Raw genomic sequence first — 25,162 nt, 5'->3', positions numbered from 1 at the left:
CGCTTTATTTTTTATTTCAGGAGTATACGTCATGTTATATGAGTCGTGCTCAAGATATTGAAAACCTCATACCACTTGATTTGGATATTGAAAGAACTTTTCGTTGCATACATAGAAATCGAAGGCAACATAACTTGGCCCTGAATTTTGAATCTGAAGAGGAGTTTGAAGATATGGCTGAAAAAGAGAATAATCTCACTCTGATGGACCTTCATCGACCATTAGTTGAAGGATATGGATCAAGCATTTTTCGCCCTGCAGTTTAGGCGAATATTTTTGAGCTTAAACCATCCATCATCCAGATGACTCAAATGCAAGTCAGATTTGGAGGGGCGCCTTTTGAGGATCCGAATGCTCATCTGGAGCAATTCTTTTCAATATGTGATACCTTAAAATTCAATGGAGTGACTTTTGATGCTATTCGACTGAGGCTATTTCCGTTTTCTCTACAAGAAGAAGAAATTGAGTGGCTTCGAGATTTTCCAGAGGGATCGATTACTACCTGGGATGGGCTTGTTGAAGTCTTCATGCACATGTATTTTCCACCAACCAAAGTTAAAAAGTTGCGGAATGAAATCATGTCTTTCAGGCAAAAGGATGAGGAATCTTTGAATGTCGTATGGACAAGATTTAAAAAGATGCTGAGAGTATGTCCGGTACATGGGTTATCAGTGAGCCAACAAGTAGAGACTTTCTACTATGAAGTTGATTCATCTGTGCATTCTATGCTTGATGCAGCTGCCAATGACAACCTCTATAGAAAGACTCCTACAGCAGCACTTGAAATCATATCAAATATGGCTGAAAGAAATGTTGGTTGGAAAGATAGCAGGAGAGAAAAGAAGGTCGGATTCCTTGAAATGGATGCTCTGACAGCAATTACAGCGAAACTTGATGGACTGACCCATCAAGTATCTCAACTGCAAGATAATAAATTGGCACCAGTAAAACCAGTGAATCAAGTCCAAGGAAGCACTAAGGCAGTTGACGGATCAGCGAGTGGCATTCCATTCATGCCAGGTTCATTTTTTGATGGGATGCCAGTTTTTTAAGGTGATTCGGTGAATTATGTGTGGAACCAAGGGCGACAACAATATAATCCATACAGTTTCTTTTATAATCCGGGTTGGAGAAGTCACCCAAATTTTGGGTGAAAACAGGCTGAAAATTATGTCGAGCCTCAATATTTTAATCCACCTCAGCAGCCTGCACAGCAAAGGCCTCCTCAACAAACAGTTAGACCTCCACAAGGTGCTGGACAGTCTATGCCATCGGGTTTTAAGCCATCTGAGAATAAGTCAAATCTGGAAGACATTCTTGCAAAGTACATAGCTGGGAACGAGATGAGATGGCAGAATCATGATGCTATGATGCAAAGAGTTGAGACCCAATTGGGTCAATTGGCAACCCAGTTCGCTACACGGGCGCCAGGCTCACTTCCTAGTGACACAGAAAAGAATCCAAAGGGCGTCAATGCGGTCATAGTAGCTGAACAGGTGAAGAAGGAGGATGCTGAGGTTGAAAAATCTGACACGGAGAAAGAATCAGCCAAGCAGCAAGGCGAGAACTGGAGGGAGAAAGATAAGTCTCTAAACTCAAATATTGGTATTGATATCAATTCCCTACCTTTCTCCAAAGAGCAAAGCAACTTCAACTTGATACTCAATTTTCAAAAGTTCTGGAGATTTTTAAAAAGTTGCATATTAATATCCCGTTTGCAGAAGCTTTGGCTCAAATGTCATCATATGCTAAATTTTTAAAAGAAATTTTATCAAACAAAAGAAAATTGGTGGATTTTGAAATATTGAAGCTTTCGGAGGAATGTTCTGTAATTTTACAAAATAAATTACCTCCGAAGCTTAAGGATCCGGATAACTTCTCTATTCCTTGCACCATAGGAAATTCATTTTTTAGCAAAGCTTTGTGTGATCTTGGTGCAAGCATTAATCTGATGTCATTTTCATGCTTTGAGAAGTTAGAAATTGGTGAGGTGAAACCAACTACAATTTCCCTACAGTTGGCTGATAGACCAATTAAATATCCTAGAGGAATTGTAGAGGATGTCTTGGTTAAGGTTGATAAATTTATTTTCCCAGTGGACTTTGTTGTTTTGGATATGGAAGAGGATCGATTGTGAGATTCCTCTTATTTTGGGTAGACCATTTTTAGCCACTGGGATTGCTTTGATTGATGTCCAGAAGGGTGAGTTGGTGCTTAGATTGAATAATGAGAGTGTGGTATTTAATGTGTTTCATTCTATGAAATATATGTAGTGACCCTGCATAGAATCACCTATTAACTGGCAACTAATAACATGCATTAAACTTAATACAACAAAATACTTAACAGAGTAAAACGTGCGGAAACATAACCATCAATTACATATCAGCTTAGTAAAATATATCCAGGCTTATTACTGTAGTGATACAACCATATCGAAAAAAACTTAAAAGTAAACATTATACAGCTATATCGAATCCTGCTGTATAATTAACTCCTCAAGGCTCCTGCTCCCTAGTCCTGCCTTGAACTACCAGCTCCGTCCATCCTGCAACCTACCCCGTGGAATAGGGTGTCCAAGATAACAACTAGGATGTGAGCGTTAACGCCCAGTACATAAACATGAGTAAACATATGTATATAATGCATGCAACATGATGACTGGTAAAAGGTCATCTGAAAAGTCATGCTCAGTACCGGCGCCACATGAGTGCTGCCACCGCACGGATCAACCTCTGGGTGCAACCACACTCGTCTAGTACACCAGAGTAGTTAGACACACATGTCCCCGCCGTCGCGGTACTCTCAGTGACAGACTATCGAGTATAGAGCTGAGCGGCTCTATAATCAGGTATAAAAAGGTATAGGCTCAACGTGTATATGCACATGACATATGAATATGGAAAACGGTAAATCATATATCATGCCATATAATAATGCCAAATAAATGCAACATATAAACATGTATACTCGCTGGCAATCTCAGTCAATATGTAAGTACCTCTAGGATAGTTCAATTATAATAGATCCTAGGTTCCAAGCCTATATTCAAAAGTTCATCGTATCACTACACAAGTTCTATAAGCCTTAACTAAGCTAATAAGTACTCCCAAAACTTAAATAGATTCCCGGACCATACCTTCATCCGTAGATAGCCCTTTGAAGTCGCTAGTCCCGGATGACTATAACCACTCCTTGGTTATTCCAGAACCTCTATTATAACCGATAGGGCCCTCAAGTGTATAACTCACACTATATAACTGAAGAAGAAAACTCGGGAATTCATATTCAAATTATGACTCCGAAGAGCCCTATTTATAGCCAAAAATCCGTCGGAGTTCGAAGCCTCCAAACTGGGTTCGGACCCTCCGAACCTGCATGTACGACACTTGTCAAAAATCGCGGATTAGTCATCTAGCATTGCTGTTTGGGGGAGTTCGGAGCCTCCTAAGTGCTGGGTTCGGATGGTCCGAACTTTGTATTTGAGTTCGGATGGTCCGAACTCATTTCGGTGCCTCCAAACTGTCCAAGACCCCCAGGACCCTTCCTACCATTTTCGGACGTTCCGGAGCTGATTTTCCACTTATTTTTACCAAATAAGGACTCCTTAATCATGATTTGCCATATTTAAAATTATATGCCATATCATAGCATGGAAAGTGGAACTTGGCTATCACCCTTATATGCAGCGATCACTCTGGTAATTCTGAAGTCCAATTATGCCTTGGAATTGGTTAATTACTAACCCTTAATCATGTTTAACATATCATTATCTTAAAATGGAATCTGGGTTACTACATTCTCCCCACCTTTAGATATTTTATCCGCGAAATAAAATCTAAAGACAAATCAAGATAATAATATGAAACATCAAACTATGTTTTATTACAACAACTGTAATTACATCTTTACATGGTAATAAAAAATACACAGCAAACAACTCAGGATATTCTGCTCGCATATGGCTCTCGGTTTCCCAAGTTTCTTCTTCAACGCCTCGGCGCTGCCACTGTACCATCACAAGTGGTATAGTCTTGTTCCGAAGAAATTTCTCCTTCCTGTCTAGGATACGGAGTGGTCGTTCAACATACGACAGATCTGGCTTTAGCTGAACATCAGTAGACTGAATCACATGTGATTCATCAGCTATATACTATCGAAGTAATGACACATGAAAAACATTATGTATACTGGAAAGAGATAGCGGTAACGCCAAACGATAAGCAACATCTCCAATCTTCTCCAGTATCTGGAAAGGCCCAATGAAACGAGGTGACAACTTGCCTTTGACACGGAATCTCATCACCTTCCTGAAAGGTGATACTCGTAGGAACACATATTCACCAGGCTCAAACTGCAATGGCCTGCGATGAATATTTGCATAACTGGTTTGTCTATCTTGAGCAGCTTTGATCCTCCGCTTGATCAAATCTACCTTATCTACAATCTGCTGCACCAACTCAGGACTGTAAGGCCCGGGATTAATTAATATTAATCCGAATTTATTTAATTTTAATTCGAGTATATTTAATTTGGGAATATTTAGAGTTTTGATTTAAATTCTAATATTCTTAAATTATTTAGGATTGAAATTGAATTAAAATAAGGGCCGAGGACCAAATTGCAATTATTGAAGAATCTAGGGACTAAAGTGCAATTTTATTGAAAGTTATCAGATTTGTGTTGGATTACTCAGCTTTTGCACGTGTACTTCATTCCTTATTCAGAAATTGAGAAGCAGAGATCGATTTCTTCCTTTTTCTTTTGAAAGTTTGATTTTCGAATTGTCATAACTTTTGAACCGGTTGTCCGATTTCGATTCCGAAAAGTGTTCTGGAATCCTTACGACAAGAGCTTCGATTTGGTGTAAGATTTTATATCTTTTAGCATGGTTTGAATTTCTAAAATTGACAGATATCAGATATTGAGTTTTCGATCATGTTTTGCAATTTGTATTGCGTCTAGTTTCGACTCCGGATCAAAGTTGAATGCTTGAAGGGATTGATGATGATTTGTAGCATGTATATCAATGACTTTAGTTGCTGTAATGATGTTATGCTATTGAGTTTGATAAGATATATGCTGATATATGAGTTGAGTTACAAGTTTCGAAGTCGGGAATTACGTCGGTTACCGATTTTGAATCGCTACGTCGTTTAATCGAGTTTTGGAACTGTTTTGATAGCCGAATTCTGAGTTGAAGTTGTGATTAAGCTGTTGTAAATGTTAAAGTATGTGTCTTGTTCAATTTCAGTTGAGTTTGAAGGCTTAACAACACGAGACGCCGACTTTGAACCGAAGAAAGTTGATTGAGGTTTGAATTGGTTTTGATTGATGAAATCTTGATGGTTTTGACTCGTTTCTAAAATGATAGGTTGATATGAAGTTTGATATATGTATTTTGATTATATCTCGTAGATTTGAAGAGTTCAGAACCTCAATAAACGAAGGTATAATGACAACATCGCAAAGTAGGGACTTTGAAACTCAAGAACGATTATCTTTGAGTTGGCCCGCAAAAATCACATACTTGTTTATGTTTTGATTTGATTGTGGTGTTGTCGATCCATCTCAGGTAGTGGATCTTTAAATTTGAGTTGATATGATGTTATATCGAATTGAATTTAAGCCAAGGTTGCGGTTAACCTTATTTGCGAGTCGTTTATGAATTCGTTAGATGGATATCCATGTCAAGATCAGTTATGAATCTTGATGGCTTCGAAGTTATGTGAATCAATTCGTATTTAAAGCGTTTGAGTACTCTGTTTGTTGAGTCGAGTTTTAAATAGAGTTAATATGATTTATTTAACGCTTTCGATATGTTGATTATACTGAGAATTATATCTCACCGGAGTTTATCCGGCTGTTGTCTTGTTTTGTATGTGTGCATGACAACAGAGAGGGCAAGAGCTGATCATCGACGTCATTGACAGCTGGGAGAGAGTCTAGCACGTGAGGACTCGGGTTGTAGATGATGTTTTGAATGTTAGAAGCAAGGAACTTTAGAACTTGTTGGATTTGGAATACATGTATAAAACTTGAGATAGTTTGTGTCGTTATCGTTATCATTTCTTTAGAGACTTGGTTGATGTAATAAAATGCATGTATACTTGTTTAAGACTTTGTTTAGATGTATAAGTTTGTGTTACATCAAAGGAAACAAGTTTTGAAGTTGTCAATTGCCAAGTTTTGGAGCTGTCAAGTGTGGGCAAGAACCTGCCCAGGGCAGCGCCCGAGCTGCAGAAAACAGCAGCCCGAGCGCGGCTCGGGGCAGAGAGTTCTGCCTCAAAATGGGCAGGGCGCGCCCGAGCGGCGCTTTTCAGCCGCTCGAGCGCAACCTATTTTAAAAAAAAAAAATTTTTTTTGTTACAGCTTCGGATGTTTGGTGATTGCTTATTCTTTAATTGCCCTTAAGATTTGAGATTAGCAACCCGAGGTTCCCACAACAGGTGGTATCAGAGCGTTAAGTTTCTCGGACTATGAATAGATGAGTGGGGTAGATCGAGTCTTTTACTCTGATTTAAGTATTCTTGAAGCATGTTTATTATCTGACTTGATTTACAGCTTTAAGAATTGCATGCTATCCGTTATCTGATATTATTGGAAGCATGTAATAATACGATTGAATCAGATTCGACCTTTTGAGAAGGCATTGAGGAACTGAAATAGAAATGTGTTATGATATGATGAACTGTACACTAATCTGTTTGATTATCAGATATGCCTCCCCGACCAGCACCGAGAGTTAGGCAGACATTGGCTACGAATCAGCCTGAACAGACAAATGCTGCACAAGTCCCAGTGACAGTGTCTGAACATGGACAGGTAGTACGTCTACTGATGAGTTTAGTGATGCGAATCCGATGGAGAAACTTTTGAAACGATTCCAGTCATTCAAACCACCAAAGTTGCAAGGAACAGAGAATGCTATAGAGTGTGAGAACTGACTGGAAGATATTGAGCAATTATTTGAGTCCATTGATTATACAGATGATCGTCGTGTGAGACTGATAATTCATCAATTGCATGGCCTTGCCAAGAGTTGGTGGATAGCGACGAAGAGAGCACTGGAAAACCAAGGTACTGTTATTACCTGGTCTGTATTTCGAACTGCTTTCTATCAGCGTTTCTTTCCTGTGTCTTATCGCAAGGACAAAGGAGCATAGTTTGCAAGTTTGCAACAGGGACAGTTGAATATTGAAGAATATGTTGCCAAATTCACTAGCTTGTTGAAGTTTGCACCACATATCGCTGTTAGTGACGAAGCGCAAGCCGATCAATTTATCAATGGCTTGAATCCTGATGTGTTTACACTGGTGAATTCGGGAAGACCGAATACCTTTGCTGATGCTCTGAATCGAGCAAAGGGTGCAGAAGCAGGGATACTAAAACAACGAGGAGCATAGTTTGTGTCACAGCCAATAAGACAACCACAAGAACAGCCACAGATTCCACAGCCACCTCGATTTGAAGTTGGAGGTAGCAGCAGTGGAAAGAAAAATTTCTTCAAGGGTAAGAGCAAACAGTTCAAGAGATCAGGTGGTGGTAGCTCTTCTAGTTCTAGTGGATCCCGACAATCTAGAGCTGGACAGAAGTCTGATGTATATTGCACCAAATGTGGAGGTCGCCATTCTGATGAACAATGCCGAGGGGTGTTTGGAAGTTGCCACATTTGCAACAAGATGGGACACTTTGCAAGAGTGTGTCCACAACGAGGATCTGAAGGTGCACAGGGTGCAGGAGCATCGAGACCGGTGGGTCAATCTACATATTCAGTTCACTCTTTTCAACCACAGCCTGCCGCACCGAGTAGAGGAGGAGGTCAGACGGTGAATCAACCTCCAAGGCAACAAGCAAGAGTGTTTGCATTGACTGAGGAGCAAGCACAAGCGGCACCAGATGATGTGATTGCAGGTAACTGTTCTCTTTATGGTTATCCTGCTTATGTCTTATTTGATACTGGTGCGTCGCATACTTTTATGTCTGAGCAGTTTGTTGCATTGCATTCATTACCTGTTGAGCCCTTAGCTACTGTTGTATCTATTTCATCACCTCTGGGTCGAGGTATTGTATCAGTGAAGTCTGTACGAAATTGTATATTACAGTGTGAGGGGCATGAGATTGAGCTTGATTGTATTGTACTCGGTTTGTCTGATTTTGATTGCATAATCAGTATTGATATGCTAACCAAGTACAGAGCTACAGTAGACTGTTTTCAGAAGATTGTGAAGTTCAGACCTGATATGGCTGATGAATGGAAATTTTATGGTAAGGGATCACGAGCCAGAATTCCTTTGATATCTGTTCTTTCTATGACTGACTTGTTACAGAAAGGGGCAGAAGGATTCCTTATTTATGCAGTTGATTTACTGAAGACTAGTCCGAAATTGACTGATATACTGGTGGTGAGCGAGTTTGCAGATGTATTCCCTGATGAGATTCCAGGATTGCCACCATACAGAGAGGTAGATTTCAGTATTGAATTGATGTTAGGTACACAACCGATATCAAAAGCACCTTACCGTATGGCACCGATTGAATTGAAAGAACTGAAAGACCAACTCGAAGATTTGTTGGCCAAGGGTTATATCAGACCGAGCGTCTCTCCTTGGGGTGCTCCGGTATTGTTTGCTAGAAAGAAGGACGGATCGATGAGACTATGTATTGACTACAGGCAATTGAACAAAGCAATGGTAAAGAATCGCTATCCTTTACCTCGTATCGATGATTTATTTGATCAATTGCAGGGATTGTCAGTATATTCAAAGATTGATTTGCGATCCGGATATCATCAACTGAGGGTTAAAGATGAAGATATTCCTAAGACTGCATTTAGAACCAGGTATGGCCATTATGAATTCATAGTCATGCCTTTTGGTCTAACGAATGCACCAGCAGTTTTTATGGGGTTGATGAATAGGGTATTTCAAAGATATCTAGATGATTTCGTGATCATATTTATCGATGATATCTTGATTTATTCTAAGAATATGTGTGAACATGCTGATCATCTCCGAATTGTATTGAGAACGTTACGGGAAGAAAAATTATATGCCAAGTTATCCAAATGTGAGTTTTGGTTGCAGCGAGTCGTGTTTCTTGGCCATATAATTTCAGAAGATGGTATATCAGTGGATCCAAGCAAAGTAAAAGCTGTGATCAGTTGGCAAAGACCGACGTCTGTGCCAGAAATTCGAAGTTTTATGGGCTTAGCTGGTTATTATCGTCGATTCATTCAAGATTTTTCATCTATAGCGAAGCCTATTACACAGCTTACACAGAAGAATGCACCATTTGTTTGGTCTGAGGCATGTGAAAGGAGTTTTGTTGAACTGAAGAAGAGATTGACTACTGCGCCAGTGTTGACAATCCCTAAAGGTACTGGTGATTTTGTTGTTTATTGTGATGCTTCTCACCAGGGTTTGGGATGTATTTTAATGCAGAAAGGACATGTTGTTGCTTATTCTTCTCGACAACTGAAACCACATGAGGTTAGGTATCCGATTCATGATCTTGAATTGGCTGCTATCGTTTTTGCATTGAAGATTTGGAGACATTATTTATACGGCGAGAAGTTTGAAATCTTTTCTGATCATAAAAGTCTGAAGTATCTATTCTCACAATCTGAATTGAACATGAGACAACGACGATGGCTTGATTTATTGAAGGATTTTGATTGTGAAATCAAATACTATCCGGGAAAATCTAACGCAGCAGCAGATGCCCTAAGTAGAAAAGTATGTGCTCTATCTTTATCTACTATTGGTGTATCTAATTTGATTGAGAATTGTTGTGTTTCTGGGTATGTATTTGAGACAGATAGAAGGCCGATGAGAGTGTATACAATCAGTGCTGAGCCAGAGTTATTGATTCATATCAAAGAAGCACAAAAAGCTGATCAGAATGTACAGGAATCGATTGAAATGATCAGATCAGGACATCAGTCTGAGTACAAGGTTAGTGATGACGATATCTTGTATGTGAATAACCGAATAGTTGTTCCCAACATTGCAGACTTGAGACAAAATATTCTGAAAGAAGCCCATTGTAGTCGCTTTAGTGTTCACCCTGGAGGCAGAAAGATGTACAACGACTTGAAGAGTCAGTACTGGTGGAAGCAAATGAAGTCTGATGTGACTGAATTTGTATCCAAATGTTTGAATTGCCAACAGGTGAAAGCTGAAAGAAAGAAACCGGGTGGCTTATTACAGAGTTTATCGATTCCTGAATGGAAATGGGATCACATTTCCATGGACTTTGTAATGAAGTTGCCACGATCATCTCGAGGATGCGATGCTGTTTGGGTGATCATTGACAGATTGACGAAATCTGCGTGCTTTATTCCTTATCGAATGACTTATCGTCATGATCAAATGGCGGATCTTTATATTCGAGAAGTGGTAAGATTACATGGTGTGCCAAAGTCGATTGTATCTGACCGAGATCCGAGGTTTACTTCGCACTTTTGGCATAGCCTACAGGAAGCTCTAGGTACGCGTTTACATTTGAGTACGGCTTACCATCCTCAAACCGACGGTCAATCTGAACGAACTATTCAGACGCTTGAGGATATTCTTAGAGCTGTAGTACTTGATTTTGGTGTTACATGGCAAAATTCTATACCACTCGTGGAATTTTCTTATAACAACAGTTATCAGACGAGTATAGAGATGGCACCATTTGAAGCGTTATATGGGAAGAAGTGTCGATCGCCTCTGTATTGGGATGATGTTTCTGAGGTACCTGAGTTAGGGCCAGATATGATCAGACAGATGACTGAAAAGGTGAAACTGATACAGCAGAGAATGAGAACAGCACAACACAGACAGACCAGATATGCGAATGTACGACGACGACCGTTATCTTTTGATCAGGGAGATAGAGTGTTTCTGAATATTTCACCGTTCAGAGGCACCTTGCAATTTGGTAAACGAGGGAAATTATCTCCGAGGTATATTGGGCCGTATGAAATTCTCGAGAAGATAGGCAATATAGCTTATCGACTCGCTCTTCCTATGTCTTTATTGAAAGAGTGGGTGCCCGGTGAGCCAACTTGTGGCTAAGGGCTTTGATGACTCTTTGTATAAACAATATTTTGTTTAATATAATTTACACTTTTATTAATGGCAATGACTTTATCTTTCTTCATATTGTTATATTGTGATATACTATTATTGTTTTGATAAAGACCTTGAATATACTATAGTGTATGTAAGATGTGGTAGAACATGGGGATGTCTATCATAAAACACATCTTATAGTCACTGTATATTCTAAACTGTTCCTAGTCGATTGAGCCGTCCGATAATAAGGATAAGGATCGCTCGAGATTGAGACTAGCATTTGCGATGCAGAGTACCACGTTTCATTGGTAAGGAACATAGAGATGTTCGAAGCATGCAAATGGATATTCATATGATGAATGATCAAACTACCCTATCCGGACTTTCCAAGTGGTTATCACTTATCGAGTGGATAAAGTCCGCGGTTTTGGTTGTACACCATTAGTCTTTACTACTTGAAACATCATTGAGACACTATATGCTAGTACTGTGCTTTGACTCGTTTACCGACTCTATTGGGGTCATCAGGTGTCGGGATTGGGTACAGTTACAACACATATAGGAGTCGATGCTTTGTTGTCAAGGATTCACCACATACTTGCGAGTGTGGATATCCTATGCGATCTGAGGAGATATTAGTGTGACGAATCTCTGGCCAGAGTACATGATGTGTTTTAAGAAATGGTTTCTTAGTAGCACATGCGATGTCACTATTTGATCTTCAAGATGTATTGCATAGTTATCGAATCTCGAACGACTCTCGATTTACCAATGGTTGTTGATTCGATCGGGATATATGGATGAAGGGACCGTACTGTACGCTAACCAAAATCTATTGGTTCTTGCAGGCACTATCAGTGATACCTAGGGAATCATGGGGCGATGTTGCTAGGCGCTCTTACCATGATTCGATGGGCAAGTCGGAAATTGTTGTTCCGAGTCACAAGGTGTTGTGAGCCCACGGCTAGCTGTATCCCTGAACCATTGAGGGTCACACAGAGTAATGAATTTTTAATCCCCGTTGAGATAGTTAAATTTAAAGAGTTAAATTTAATGAACAAAGAAGTTGGACTTCTTAATTATGAGTAGAGGAGTAAGATTTCCTAAAATGACATAGGGATGGACATTTTTGGAAACCACTGAATTCGGATTCAGAAAAATTTATCTTGACTTTAAAAAGTGCAGAAATGGTTTCTGTGCACATTGGTGAAATCGGTTTATCAATCGGAGTCACGATGAATTTTATATTAATTTCTGAATATGCGGGCTTTGCTTGTCGGGCTTGAACTTATGACTAATAGGCCCTAAGCTGTTAGTGGCCTACATTATAAATAAGTTATTGCAGTACAGAAATTACATACAACAGGTCACAAAATTTTCGAAAAACCCTAGTATTTTTCTCTGAAGTGGCCGCCCCCTTTTCCCTTCTGCTCGGTAAAATCCAGTCTGTGAATTTTGAATTACAGTCTGGTTTAACGGATCAAATTCGTTAATCTCTTCGTAGAAACTTCTGATAGATTTTCTAGTGCAATCTATCAGAGGGATTAAATATCCGTTCGTGGACCTGATTGAAGAACAGTTCGTCCATCAGTTCCAGGGATATACAACAAGAGCAGAGCAATCTGTTGGTGTCCAAAATCTCGATTCGAGATTGAAGGTAAAAATTTATAATTGTTATTTAATTTTTACACACACAATTTAATCGTAAGGTTTTGATACCCACTATGGAATCGTTCCATATAAAATTTTTAAACTTCCGCTGCACCGGGTATCAATCCTGGTTGATCTGATCGCCGGGTTATCCAACAGTGGTATCAGAGCCAGGTTGCTCAGATCAAGCGATTAAATTAATCTATTGTACAAAAATTTTTAAGCCTCGGTTTTTGAAACAAAATAAATATTTTAAAAATAAAAAAAAAAAATTTTCGGGCAAAAACCCGGGCAGCGATTGGATCGCTGCCCGGGGGGGGGGGGGTGAAAGAGTGGGTGCCCAGTGAGCCAACTTGTGGCTTTGGGCTTTGATGACTCTTTGTACAAACGATCTTTTGTTTAATGTAATTTACACTTTTATTAATGGCAATGACTTTATCTTTCTTCATATTGTTATATTGTGATATACTATTGTTGTTTTGATAAAGACCTTGAATATACTATAGTGTATGTAAGATGTGGTAGAACATGGGGATGTCTATCATGAAATACATCTTATAGTCACTGTATATTCTAAACTGTTCCTAGTCGATTGAGCCGTCCGAGAATAAGGATAAGGATCGCTCGAGTTTGAGACTAGCATTTGCGATGCGGAGTACCACGTTTCATTGGTAAGGAACATGGAGATGTTCGAAGCATGCAAATGGATATTCATAGAATGAATAATCGAACTACCCTATCCGGACTTTCCAAGTGGTTATCACTTATCGAGTGGATAAAGTCCGCGGTTTTGGTTGTACACCATTAGTCCTTACTACTTGAAACATCATGGAGACTCTATATGCTAGTACTGTGCTTTGACTCGTTTACCGACTCTATGGGGGTCATCAGGTGTCGGGATTGGGTACAGTTACAACACATATAGGAGTCGATGCATTGTTGTCAAGGATTCACCACATACTTGCGAGTGTGGATATCCTATGCGATCTGAGGAGATATTAGTGTGACGAATCTCTGGCCAGAGTACTTGATGTGATTTAAGAAATGGTTTCTTAGTAGCACATGCGATGTCACTAATTTGATCTTCAAGATGTATTGCATAGTTATCGAATCTTGAGCGACTCTCGATATACCAATGGTTGTTGATTCGATCGGGATATATGGATGAAGGGACCGTACTGTACGCTAACCAAAATCTACTGGTTCTTGTAGGCACTATCAGTGATACATAGGGAATCATGGGGCGATGTTGCTAGGCGCTTTACCATGATTCGTTGGGCAAGTCGGAAAGTGTTGTTCCGAGTCACAAGGAGTTGTGAGCCCACGGCTAGCTGTATCTCTGAACCATTGAGGGTCACACAGTGTAATGGAGTTTTAATCCCCGTTGAGATAGTTAAATTTAAAGAGTTAAATTTAATGAATAAAGAAGTTGGACTTCTTAAATAAGAGTAAGGGAGTAGGATTTCCTAAAATGACATAGGGATGGACATTTTTGGAAACCACTGAATTCGGATTCAGGAAAATTTATCTTGGCTTTAAAATGTGCAGAAATGGTTTCTGTGCACATTGGTAAAATCGGTTTATCAATCGGAGTCACGATGAATTTTATATTAATTTCTGAACGTGCGGGCTTTGCTTGTCGGGCCTCAACTTATGACTAATGGGCCCTAAGCTGTTAGTGGCCTGCATTATAAATAAGTTATTGCAGTACAGAAATTAGACACAACTGGTCATAATTTTGAGAGCAAAATTTCGAAAACCCTAGCCTCCTCTCTATCAAATTCGGCCGCCCCCCTCCCTTCTCTGCGTGAGAAATTCCGGTATGTGATTTTGAATTGCAGTCTGGAATAGCGAATCAAATTCGTTTATTCTCTTCGTAGAAAACTTCTGATAGATTTTTTAGTGCAATCTATCAGAGGGATTAAACCTCTATTCGTGGACCTGATTGAAGGAGTTCATCGGTTTCAGGGAGAGACAACAAGAGCAGAGAAATCTGTTGGAGTCCAATAATCTCGATTCGAGATTGAAGGTAAAATTTAATAATTGTTATTTAAATTTTACACACACTTATAATTTAATCGTTGAACGGTTGATACCCACACTATGGAATTGTTCCATAATAAAATTTTTAAACTTCCGCTGCACCGGGTATCAATCGTGATTGATCTGAACGCCAGTTTTCCAACAGTGGTATCAGAGCCAGGTTGCTCAGATCAAACGATTAAATTAATCGATTGTACAAAAATTTTTGAGTCTCGGTTTTTGAAACAAAATAAATATTTTTAAATAAAAAACCTGGGCAGCGATTGGATCGCTGCCAGGTGGGGCAGCAATTGTTGCTGCCCACGGCGGCGCACGGCGCCGCCCAGGGCAGCAACTGTTGCTGCCCTAAAGGGGCAGCCGGGCTGCCCCGGCCCGCGCCCACGGGTGCGGGCCGGCCCGGGAGTGTCCCGGGCGGCCCGCGGGAAAAATTAAATTTTTATTTAAAATTAATTTTAATGTGTTAAAATTTTATTTTTGGTCCGGTAAAAAATTGTTTTTGATTGGTTCAGGAGATTTCGGATCGAATTGTTCGAGTCCGTAAACTTTAAAATTGATTTTTGGATAAATTTGAATTTTTGGAAAATTTTAATATTTTATCCTTAAATTGAATTTTGAAATCAATTATTTTTGGTACAATTGATGATAAGATTTGATCTTATGAATATATTGAGTAAAATATGATTTTATCCATAAAATTGGATTTTGTAGATAAAATATGATTTTATTTGATAAAGAGATAAAATATGATTTTATATGTAAAATGAGATTTTATATATAAAATATGATTTTATCCTGTTTAAATTTGAATTGCCACTGCATGTTATCCAATAAATTAATTTTGAATTAAATGTTATTGGATAAGGATGATCGATTGCCATGACCAATTTTGTAGGTGTATGTTAGGAGTTTACATTTGTTTTTATTGTTGTTGGTTTTATTAATGGGCCTGGTTTATGGCCCAGTATGAATGTCATATGTAATAAAAGTGGGCTTGGTTTATGGCCCGTTCCCACCCCCTAAAAATGTATCCCCTACTTGTCATTGTTATTTATTGTAAATACATTAGATTTAGTGGGAGATCAAGATTTGAAGATGGTGGGCCCAGCAGACAATAAAGACAGAAGAAATGTAAATTGGAAGCACATGTAATAGGATTGCATTGCATACTGCATATTACCTAGGATTGGACTAAGACTCGTGATTGGCAACCACGGGTCAATTAGAAATGGAATCGATCATCCTATATAATATATGATATTATGATTGTATGCATGTTTTAGACATAATTGCGTGAATCCGGCAAGCATGCAATAATTTGAAATTGATGAGACAAATTTTTATAATTAAAAATCCCTCATTTTAAATATGATTTAAAATTGATATCAAGATAAATAAAGGAAATTTAAATTTGTTTAAATATTCCTACCTTCCATCAACGGTCAATGTATGAGATGCTACCCGCGGATACGGTCCGGCTCATATTATTGGGGGGGCCCGTTCGTCGGAAAGCTGTACATTGGATCGACAAATGTTGTAAGTTGGGTGGAACTCCCAAGGGATCGGTTCATATTATTGGGGGATCCACATGGCGACCGTCCATCACAACTTAATATTGATGGGTCATCTTGACATGTCACTTTAAACGGCGTCATATTATTGGGCCCTTATTGGACATGAGGTAAACACATGGGGGTTGCTTTGGAAGCAATTGGGCTCTACCTTTTGAGAATTATGGTTGACTGATATTATTCGGGACCATAAGTTTGTCAATTGGACTCCATGTTCTCACTAAGGAAAAAGTTTCCCGTTTTCACTAGAGGGTAGTGAAATCGTTAAAATAGTGGGAGTGAGATTCATAAAATTAAATTCGCCTATTTTATGTCTTAGTAAATTGCTTAAACAATCATTGATATATGTCTGTTTTTCTTTTCAGTATTTCATACGATGAATTCGCGTAATCCTTTATTCTCGATCCTCGAACAAAACAAGTTAACTGGCGCAAACTATACGGAATGGTTCCGGAAGTTGAAGATTGTCTTGACTTCGGAGAAGATGCTCTACGTGTTAGAGAAATCACCTCCGAAGGAAGCACCAGCTGACGTAAGTCCGGAGGAATTGGCCAAACTTGATGCATGGTGGGACCATGACATCAAGACCAAATGCTATATGCAAGCCTCGATGTCTGATGAACTCCAGAGGCGATTTGAGGACACCGTGAATGCTGCTGACATTCACGCTCAACTCAAGGAACTTTTTGGGGCTCAATCGAGGGCTGAAAGGTTCGCTACTGTTAAGGAGCTGATGACGTGTCGCATGCGTGAAGGGACTTCGGTCCGTGATCATGGGGTACGAGTGATTTGGCTCATACAAAAGTTAGCGACCCTTGATTTGGTGTTGGAGCATGAACTCAACGTGGATTTACTGCTTCTGTCTCTTCCTTCTTCGTTTGACGGATTTGTGGTAAATTTTAATATGAACAAGATAGAGGCCACCCTTGAAGAGATGGTCAATATGCTTGTGACATATGAATCCACACTTAAGAAGGATAAGCCAGCTTTCTTGGTGGGCTCCTCATCTTCTGCTAAGAAGGGGCCAAGTACGAAGGGTAAGAAACGTTCTGCCCCACCCAAGAAAGTCGAACCCGAGAAGAAGCACAAGACAAAGGCTTCAAACAATGGAAAATCCAAGGATGTTTGCCATTACTGCAAGAAGCCCGGTCATTGGAAGCGCAACTGCAAGGAATATCTAGAGCAGTTGGGAACTGCAAAGGGTATGTTCTATATTGAAATAAACATTTCACTTAATACTACTTCTTGGGTATTGGATACCGGATGTGGATCTCACATTTGCAATGATTTGCAGGTGATGACAAGAAGTCGCAGGCTTAGAATGGGTGAGACCCAGCTGAGGCTCGGGAATGGTTCCAGAGTTGAAGCTACAGCCATTGGAGATGTTTGTTTAATTTTGCAGAACGGTTTTAAGTTATTTTTAAGAGATGTTTTATTTGTTCCGGATTTAATTAAAAACATTATTTCTGTTTCTATGCTAGATAGAGATGGTTATTCTTGCAATTTTGTGAATGGGATTTGCAATATTTACAAGAATGAATGTTTGATTGGAAATGGACAACTTGAAAACGATCTATACAACTTAAAACTAAAAGACGTTCCAATAAATTATGTTGATAAATCGGCGACAACAAACAAAAGAAAAATCGATAGTCAAAACCCGGCAAACCTTTGGCACGCTAGACTAGGTCATATTTCCTCAAGGAGGATGAACAAGCTAGTAGGAGAGGGCATGTTTGATATGTCTGGTATTAACTCTCTACCTACTTGTGAATCCTGCCTAAAAGGGAAAATGACTAAATCTCCTTTTAAGGGGAAACCTGAGCGTAGTCAAAATCTGTTGGATTTGATCCATACAGATGTTTGTGGCCCATTTAGAGTTGGGACTCAACATGGCCACACCTACTTCATTACCTTTACTGATGATTATTCAAGGTATGGGTATTTATATTTGATGAAATATAAGTCTGAAGCATTTGAAAAGTTCAAAGAATTCAAGGCTGAAGTAGAAAACAAGCTAGGTAAAAGTATTAAAGCACTTCGATCGGATCGAGGTGGAGAATACTTGAGTACCGAGTTTTTGGACTATCTAAAAGAGAATGGGATTCTCTCTCAGTGGACTCCTCCTATGACACCACAGCTTAATGGTGTATCGGAGCGTCGTAATCGAACTTTGTTGGACATGGTTCGATCCATGATGAGCTTCACTGAGCTTCCACCTTCGTTTTGGGGCTATGCGCTTGAAACGGCGGTATTGTTGTTGAACAACGTCCACACTAAAGCAGTGAACAAAACACCATACGAGTTATGGAATGGCAAAGCTCCTAAGTATTCGTACTTGAGGATTTGGGGATGTCCTGCTTACGTGAAGCGGACAGTGGGAGATAAGTTGGATAGTCGATCCAGCTTATGTTATTTTGTGGGGGTATCCGAAGAATTCAATCGGATATTATTTCTATTATCCTGCTGAAACAAAGGTGTTTGTTTCTAGGAATGCCACCTTCTTGGAGAAGGAGTTCTTATTGGATAAGAAAGGCGAGATGATGGAACTCGAAGAAGTTCGAGAAGAACCCGAAATACAAAATAACGATCCTACACCTCAAGAACATTATTGAACACGCCTGAACCTAGAAGATCCGAGAGGACTTCTAGACCTCCTGTTCGATATGGTCTTCTTCTTGAAGGGGATCAAGATGAACCCGACATTGGATGTGATCCAAGAAACTTCAAGGAAGCAATTTCTGATGCGAATTCAAATTTATGGCTTGAAGCTATGCAGTCTGAATTGGATTCAATGCATACAAACCAAGTTTGGTCTTTAGTAGATCCTCCTGATGGAATTGTTCCAATAGGGTGTAAATGGATCTACAAGAGAAAGCTTGGGCCTGATGGTAAGGTATTGACCTACAAGGCGCGATTGGTGGCGAAAGGTTACACTCAAAGACAAGGAGTTGACTATGATGAAACCTTTTCACCAGTTGCAATGTTCAAGTCCATAAGAATCCTTATTGCCATAGCTGCATGGTATGACTATGAGATATGGCAAATGGATGTGAAGACTGCTTTTCTTAATGGAGACATTAAGGAAGAAATCTATATGAAGCAGCCAGAGGGGTTCACATCCATGGGAAGCGAGCATAAGGTATGCAAGCTTCAGAGATCAATTTATGGTCTAAAACAAGCATCAAGAAGTTGGAACCAGAAATTTGATGAAACAATAAAAGATTTTGGTTTCATCAAGAACCCGGAGGAACCGTGCGTGTACAAGAAAGTAGTTAAGGATGCTGTGACATTCTTAGTACTTTATGTTGATGACATCCTACTCATTGGGAATGATGTAGGGATGTTGCAGTCAACAAAGATATGGTTATCAGGTAGATTCTCGATGAAGGATTTGGGTGAGGCATCCTACATTCTTGGGATACAGATCTATAGAGATAGATCTAAGAGAATGATAGAACTCACTCAATCAACCTACATCGACACCATATTGAAACGGTTTTCAATGGATGGGTCCAAGAGAGGACATCTACCCATGTGTCATGGAGTTTCTTTATCCAAGTCTATGTGTCCCAAGACTGATGCAGAGATAGAGAATATGACACATGTACCATATGCGTCAGCTATAGGTAGTATCATGTATGGGATGATATCTACCAGACCGGATGTAGCATTTGCTCTGAGTGTCACGAGCAGATATCAGGCTAATCCTGGTCAAATGCATTGGAAAGCCGTGAAGGACATTCTTAAGTACTTACGAAGGACTAAGAATATGTTCATGGTATATGGAGGACGAGATCTGAAATTGGAAGGCTATACCGACTCTAGCTTCCAAAGTGACGTGGATGACTCGAAGTCAACCTCTGGATTTGTGTTCATGCTCAATTACCTGGATCAATTTTGGCTTCTACTTAACAAGAAAACACTATCCTGGGAAAGTACCAATTCCCTTGCTTGCTCTTAGTACTGAGGTATCACCTAAAATTGACCACACAAATCAAATTTTAATCATCGTCGATCACCGTAATCCAAAAAAACGTTATGTCTCTGGCATTCCTGGAGATTCTAAATATACTCAAATCGCTTACTGCTTTGAGGCTGTACCAAGTACCAATCTCCTAAGCACAAGGCGACAAAATGCTATACCAAGTACTTCTCAGTCTACTACATCTGAACCATCATTGATTGGACTTACTCGTCAACCACGTCGATCTACTGTGGCTCGCACTTGGCCTGTCAGTGATAATCAAATCAGACAACCAATGATTATCGAAGCCTACATGGCTTGATCAATAACCTTGACTCAGTTGTCACAAGTCTACTATTCCCAAACACTTGGAATAATAAGAATCGCGCTAGATTCAACACAGATATCCTTGATAGCATCAGACAATATCTAAGAGTAGTTACTAGCACTCATCTTGTGCCATTTTTGAACTACTAATCGCTGCTCCGTTCACCCAAAGCGAACACTAAGGAAAACTAAACCCAAGAAACGTTCCGCGATCTATCAACCTAGATCATTTCCATCCCATGGAAACCCCATCCTTCATCCCTGAAGACAGCAGACGAAAATCCGTGCCAACACTGGTAGAAATCCAGCTACCCACTAGATCCACTCGTCTAGCAATATCTCATAGGTCAAAACTGAAAGAGTGGGTGCCCAGTGAGCCAACTTGTGGCTATGGGCTTTGATGACTCTTTGTACAAACGATCTTTTGTTTAATGTAATTTACACTTTTATTAATGGCAATGACTTTATCTTTCTTCATATTGTTATATTATGATATACTATTGTTGTTTTGATAAAGACCTTGAATATACTATAGTGTATGTAAGATGTGGTAGAACATGGGGATGTCTATCATGAAATACATCTTATAGTCACTGTATATTCTAAACTGTTCCTAGTCGATTGAGCCGTCTGATAATAAGGATAAGGATCGCTCGAGTTTGAGACTAGCATTTGCGATGCGGAGTACCACGTTTCATTGGTAGGGAACATGGAGATGTTCGAAGCATGAAAATGGATATTCATAGGATGAATAATCGAACTACCCTATCCGGACTTTTCCAAGTGGTTATCACTTATCAAGTGGATAAAGTCCGCGGTTTTGGTTGTACACCATTAGTCCTTACTACTTGAAACATCATGGAGACTCTATATGCTAGTACTGTGCTTTGACTCGTTTACCGACTCTATGGGGGTCATCAGGTGTCGAGATTGGGTACAGTTACAACACATATAGGAGTCGATGCATTGTTGTCAAGGATTCACCACATACTTGCGAGTGTGGATATCCTATGCGATCTGAGGAGATATTAGTGTGACGAATCTCTGGCCAGAGTACTTGATGTGATTTAAGAAATGGTTTCTTAGTAGCACATGCGATGTCACTAATTTGATCTTCAAGATGTATTGCATAGTTATCGAATCTTGAGCGACTCTCGATATACCAATGGTTGTTGATTCGATCGGGATATATGGATGAAGGACCGTACTGTACGCTAACCAAAATCTACTGGTTCTTGTAGGCACTATCAGTGATACCTAGGGAATCATGGGGCGATGTTGCTAGGCGCTATTCCATGATTCGTTGGGCAAGTCGGAAATCGTTGTTCCTAGTCACAAGGTTTGTGAGCCCACGGCTAGCTGTATCCCTGAACCATTGAGGGTCACACAGTGTAATGGAGTTTTAATCCCCGTTGAGATAGTTAAATGTAAAGAGTTAAATTTAATGAATAAAGAAGTTGGACTTCTTAAATAAGAGTAAGGGATTAGGATTCCTAAAATGACATCGGGATGTACATTTTTGGAAACCACTGAATTCGGATTCAGGAAAATTTATCTTGACTTTAAAATGTGCAGAAATGGTTTTTGTGCACATTGGTAAAATCGGTTTATCAATCGGAGTCACGATGAATTTTATATTAATTTCTGAACATGCGGGCTTTGCTTGTCGGGCCTCAACTTATGACTAATGGGCCCTAAGGTGTTAGTGGCCTGCATTATAAATAAGTTATTGCAGTACAGAAATTACACACAGTTGGTCATAATTTTGAGAGACAGTTTTCGAAAAAAAAACCCTAGCTCTCTCTAGAAATTCGGCTGCCCCTCCCTCTCTCTGTCAGAGATTTTCCGGTCTGTGATTTTGAATTGCAGACAGGATTAGCGAATCAAATTCGTTATTCTCTTCGCAGAAAACTTCTGATAGATTTTCTAGTGCAATCTATCAGAGGGATTAAACCTCCATTCGTGGACCTGATTGAAGGAAAGCTTGTTCATCAGTTCCAGGGAGATACAAGAAGCGCAGAGAAATCTGTGTGGTGTCCAATAATCTCGCTTCGAGATTGAAGGTAAAATTTAATAATAGTTATTTAATTTTACACACACAAATAAATTAATCGTATGGTTGATACCCACACTATTAATTGTTCCATACTAAAAATTTTAAACTTCCGCTGCACCGGGTTTCAATCGTGATTGATCTGAAACGCCAGTTTTCCAACAAAAACCTACCTGCTCAGAGCACTCACTCGTCAAGGAAAATCTTTCCAAGATTGGTTTTGACAGCAGAAAAACCCAAACCAATTTCTCTAATAAAAGCCAGAACATAACTAAACCACTGATACCCAACGCGGAACCTATCCACACCAAGGTCATACTTTGTCATTACTGTTACCAAATCCCTAGACTGAGTAGTCTTCCCAGTGCCACCTCCTGAAGCGCAAAGGCTCTCAGGTACACCGACATAGGGTCGCGCCTCCTCACGTCTACTCCTGGTAATATATCACAACTCTCGGTATATAATCGATCTAGTTTCTTGATGAAAAACCCTTCATAACATAGCAATAACCCAAAAAGGTCAAAACAACTCACTGTTCTAAGAGAAAACTTCCTAGAACCATGTCCATGCCTCTGATGAATTACCTCATCCTTGGCACTAACCAAAGTCAAACGACTAACTAGGTCATTGTAGGAGAACTCCTACACTAACCACCTGGCTTTTAGTTACAATCGGATTACTAAAACCTACGAGTCACAAACGTTGAACACTAACCAACTGTGCACTGGATTAATTCCAAGAAATTTTCAAAATTAATACACGTATATGTACAATATTTATTATAATCCCATGTAATACAAAATCACTAGAATCCAATACATTAGAAAATGTACAATCAAAAACTTGAAATAATACAATCAAAGTTTGAGGATTCATTAGTTACAACTGAAATGAAGTAATTAAATCATTGCATTAATCTTTATTCCTTGAACATGAAGCTTCTAATCGACATACGCATCGATAATAGCATACTCCTGAACAATTCTCTCTATATGATTTCCTGTAAAGGTCTTTGGAGTAATGGTTCTGGCATGCTAACCAGCTATGCTATTCATAAATGCATGTCAGCATACCTCTTCTGCTCATGATCTAACATAAGAGTTCTTCTGCCATCCATCACATGATTTTGAACATGAATTTTCCTGTGTGTCTAGCGAAGGCATCTATACAAGCATACCGGTAGGGTCATATTCTGCATGATTTTAATGACCTTACGCTCAATATCAGTCATGCCTTAGCCACTCGAGGCATTTCCTAGAAAAGGTTTTTATGACAATCTCTCCAACTGCTAGTGGAGAATCTTCAAAGGAATGCTATCCTGGCTGAGAGAATGGACGTGTTACGCCTTAAATGTATATAAAACTCGGGTTTTGAGATTAATGTTTTTAATGCATTAACAAGTCTCAATATACTGTGTTTTGATGATTACAAAAGTAGGTTAAAACGTTACTAATGTTTACAGTGAGCAATTTATAGAGTTAAAAATTTCAAGTTGAACTGTTGCTCAAATTATCAATGATCAAATTGCAAACAAGATGGATTTAAGCTCAAAAATAAATTTTGAATCAATAGACTACTGAAAGAGTGGGTGCCCGGTGAGCCAACTTGTGGCTAAGGGTTTTGATGACTCTTTGTATAAACAATCTTTTGTTTAATATAATTTACACTTTTATTAATGGCAATGACTTTATCTTTCTTCATATTGTTATATTGTGATATACTATTGTTGTTTTGATAAAGACCTTGAATATACTATAGTGTATGTAAGAAGTGGTAGTACATGGGGATGTCTATCATAAAACACATCTTATAGTCACAGTATATTCTAAATCGTTCCTAGTCGATTGAGCCGCCATTAATAAGGATAAGGATCGCTCGAGTTTGAGACTAGCATTTGCGATGCAGAGTACCACGTTTCATTGTTAAGAAACATAGAGATGTTCAAAGCATGCAATGGATATACATACTATGAATGATCGAACTACCCTATCCGGACTTTCCAAATGGTTATCACTTATCGAGTGGATAAAGTCTGCGGTATGGTTGTACACCATTAGTCCTTACTACTTGAAATATCATTGAGACTCTATATGCTAGTACTGTGCTTTGACTCTTTTACCGAATCTATTGGGGTCATCAGGTGTCGGGATTGGGTACAGTTACAACACATATAGGAGTCGATGTTTTGTTGTCAAGGATTCACCACATACTTGCGAGTGTGGATATCCTATGCGATCTGAGGAGATACTAGTGTGACGAATCTCTGGCCAGAGTACATGATGTGTTTTAAGAAATGGTTTCTTAGTAGCACATGCGATGTCACTATTTGATCTTCAAGATGTATTGCATAGTTATCGAATCTAGAACGACTCTCGATTTACCAATGGTTGTTGATTCGATCGGGATATATGGATGAAGGGACCGTACTGTACGTTAACCAAAATCTATTGGTTCTTGTAGGCACTATCAGTGATACCTAGGGAATCATGGG

The 25,162-nt window shown here is 39.3% G+C and overlaps 1 protein-coding gene across 1 annotated transcript; it reads left to right on the top strand.

The window, feature by feature from the left end:
* Positions 1-302: 302 nt before the first annotated feature.
* LOC140861843 (uncharacterized) lies at positions 303-2,137 on the top strand. Its single transcript, XM_073264845.1, has 3 exons — positions 303-1,043; positions 1,161-1,605; positions 1,722-2,137. The coding sequence occupies exons 1-3, from the start codon at positions 303-305 to the stop codon at positions 2,135-2,137; spliced, it is 1,602 nt and encodes a 533-aa protein (XP_073120946.1).
* The last annotated feature ends 23,025 nt before the right edge of the window (positions 2,138-25,162 follow it).

This window comes from Henckelia pumila, chromosome 1 (assembly GCF_033568475.1).
Source record: "Henckelia pumila isolate YLH828 chromosome 1, ASM3356847v2, whole genome shotgun sequence".
NCBI lineage: Eukaryota > Viridiplantae > Streptophyta > Magnoliopsida > Lamiales > Gesneriaceae > Henckelia > Henckelia pumila.
Note: the sequence above shows the minus strand (reverse complement) of the source record. Positions and strands in the feature narration are given on the sequence as shown.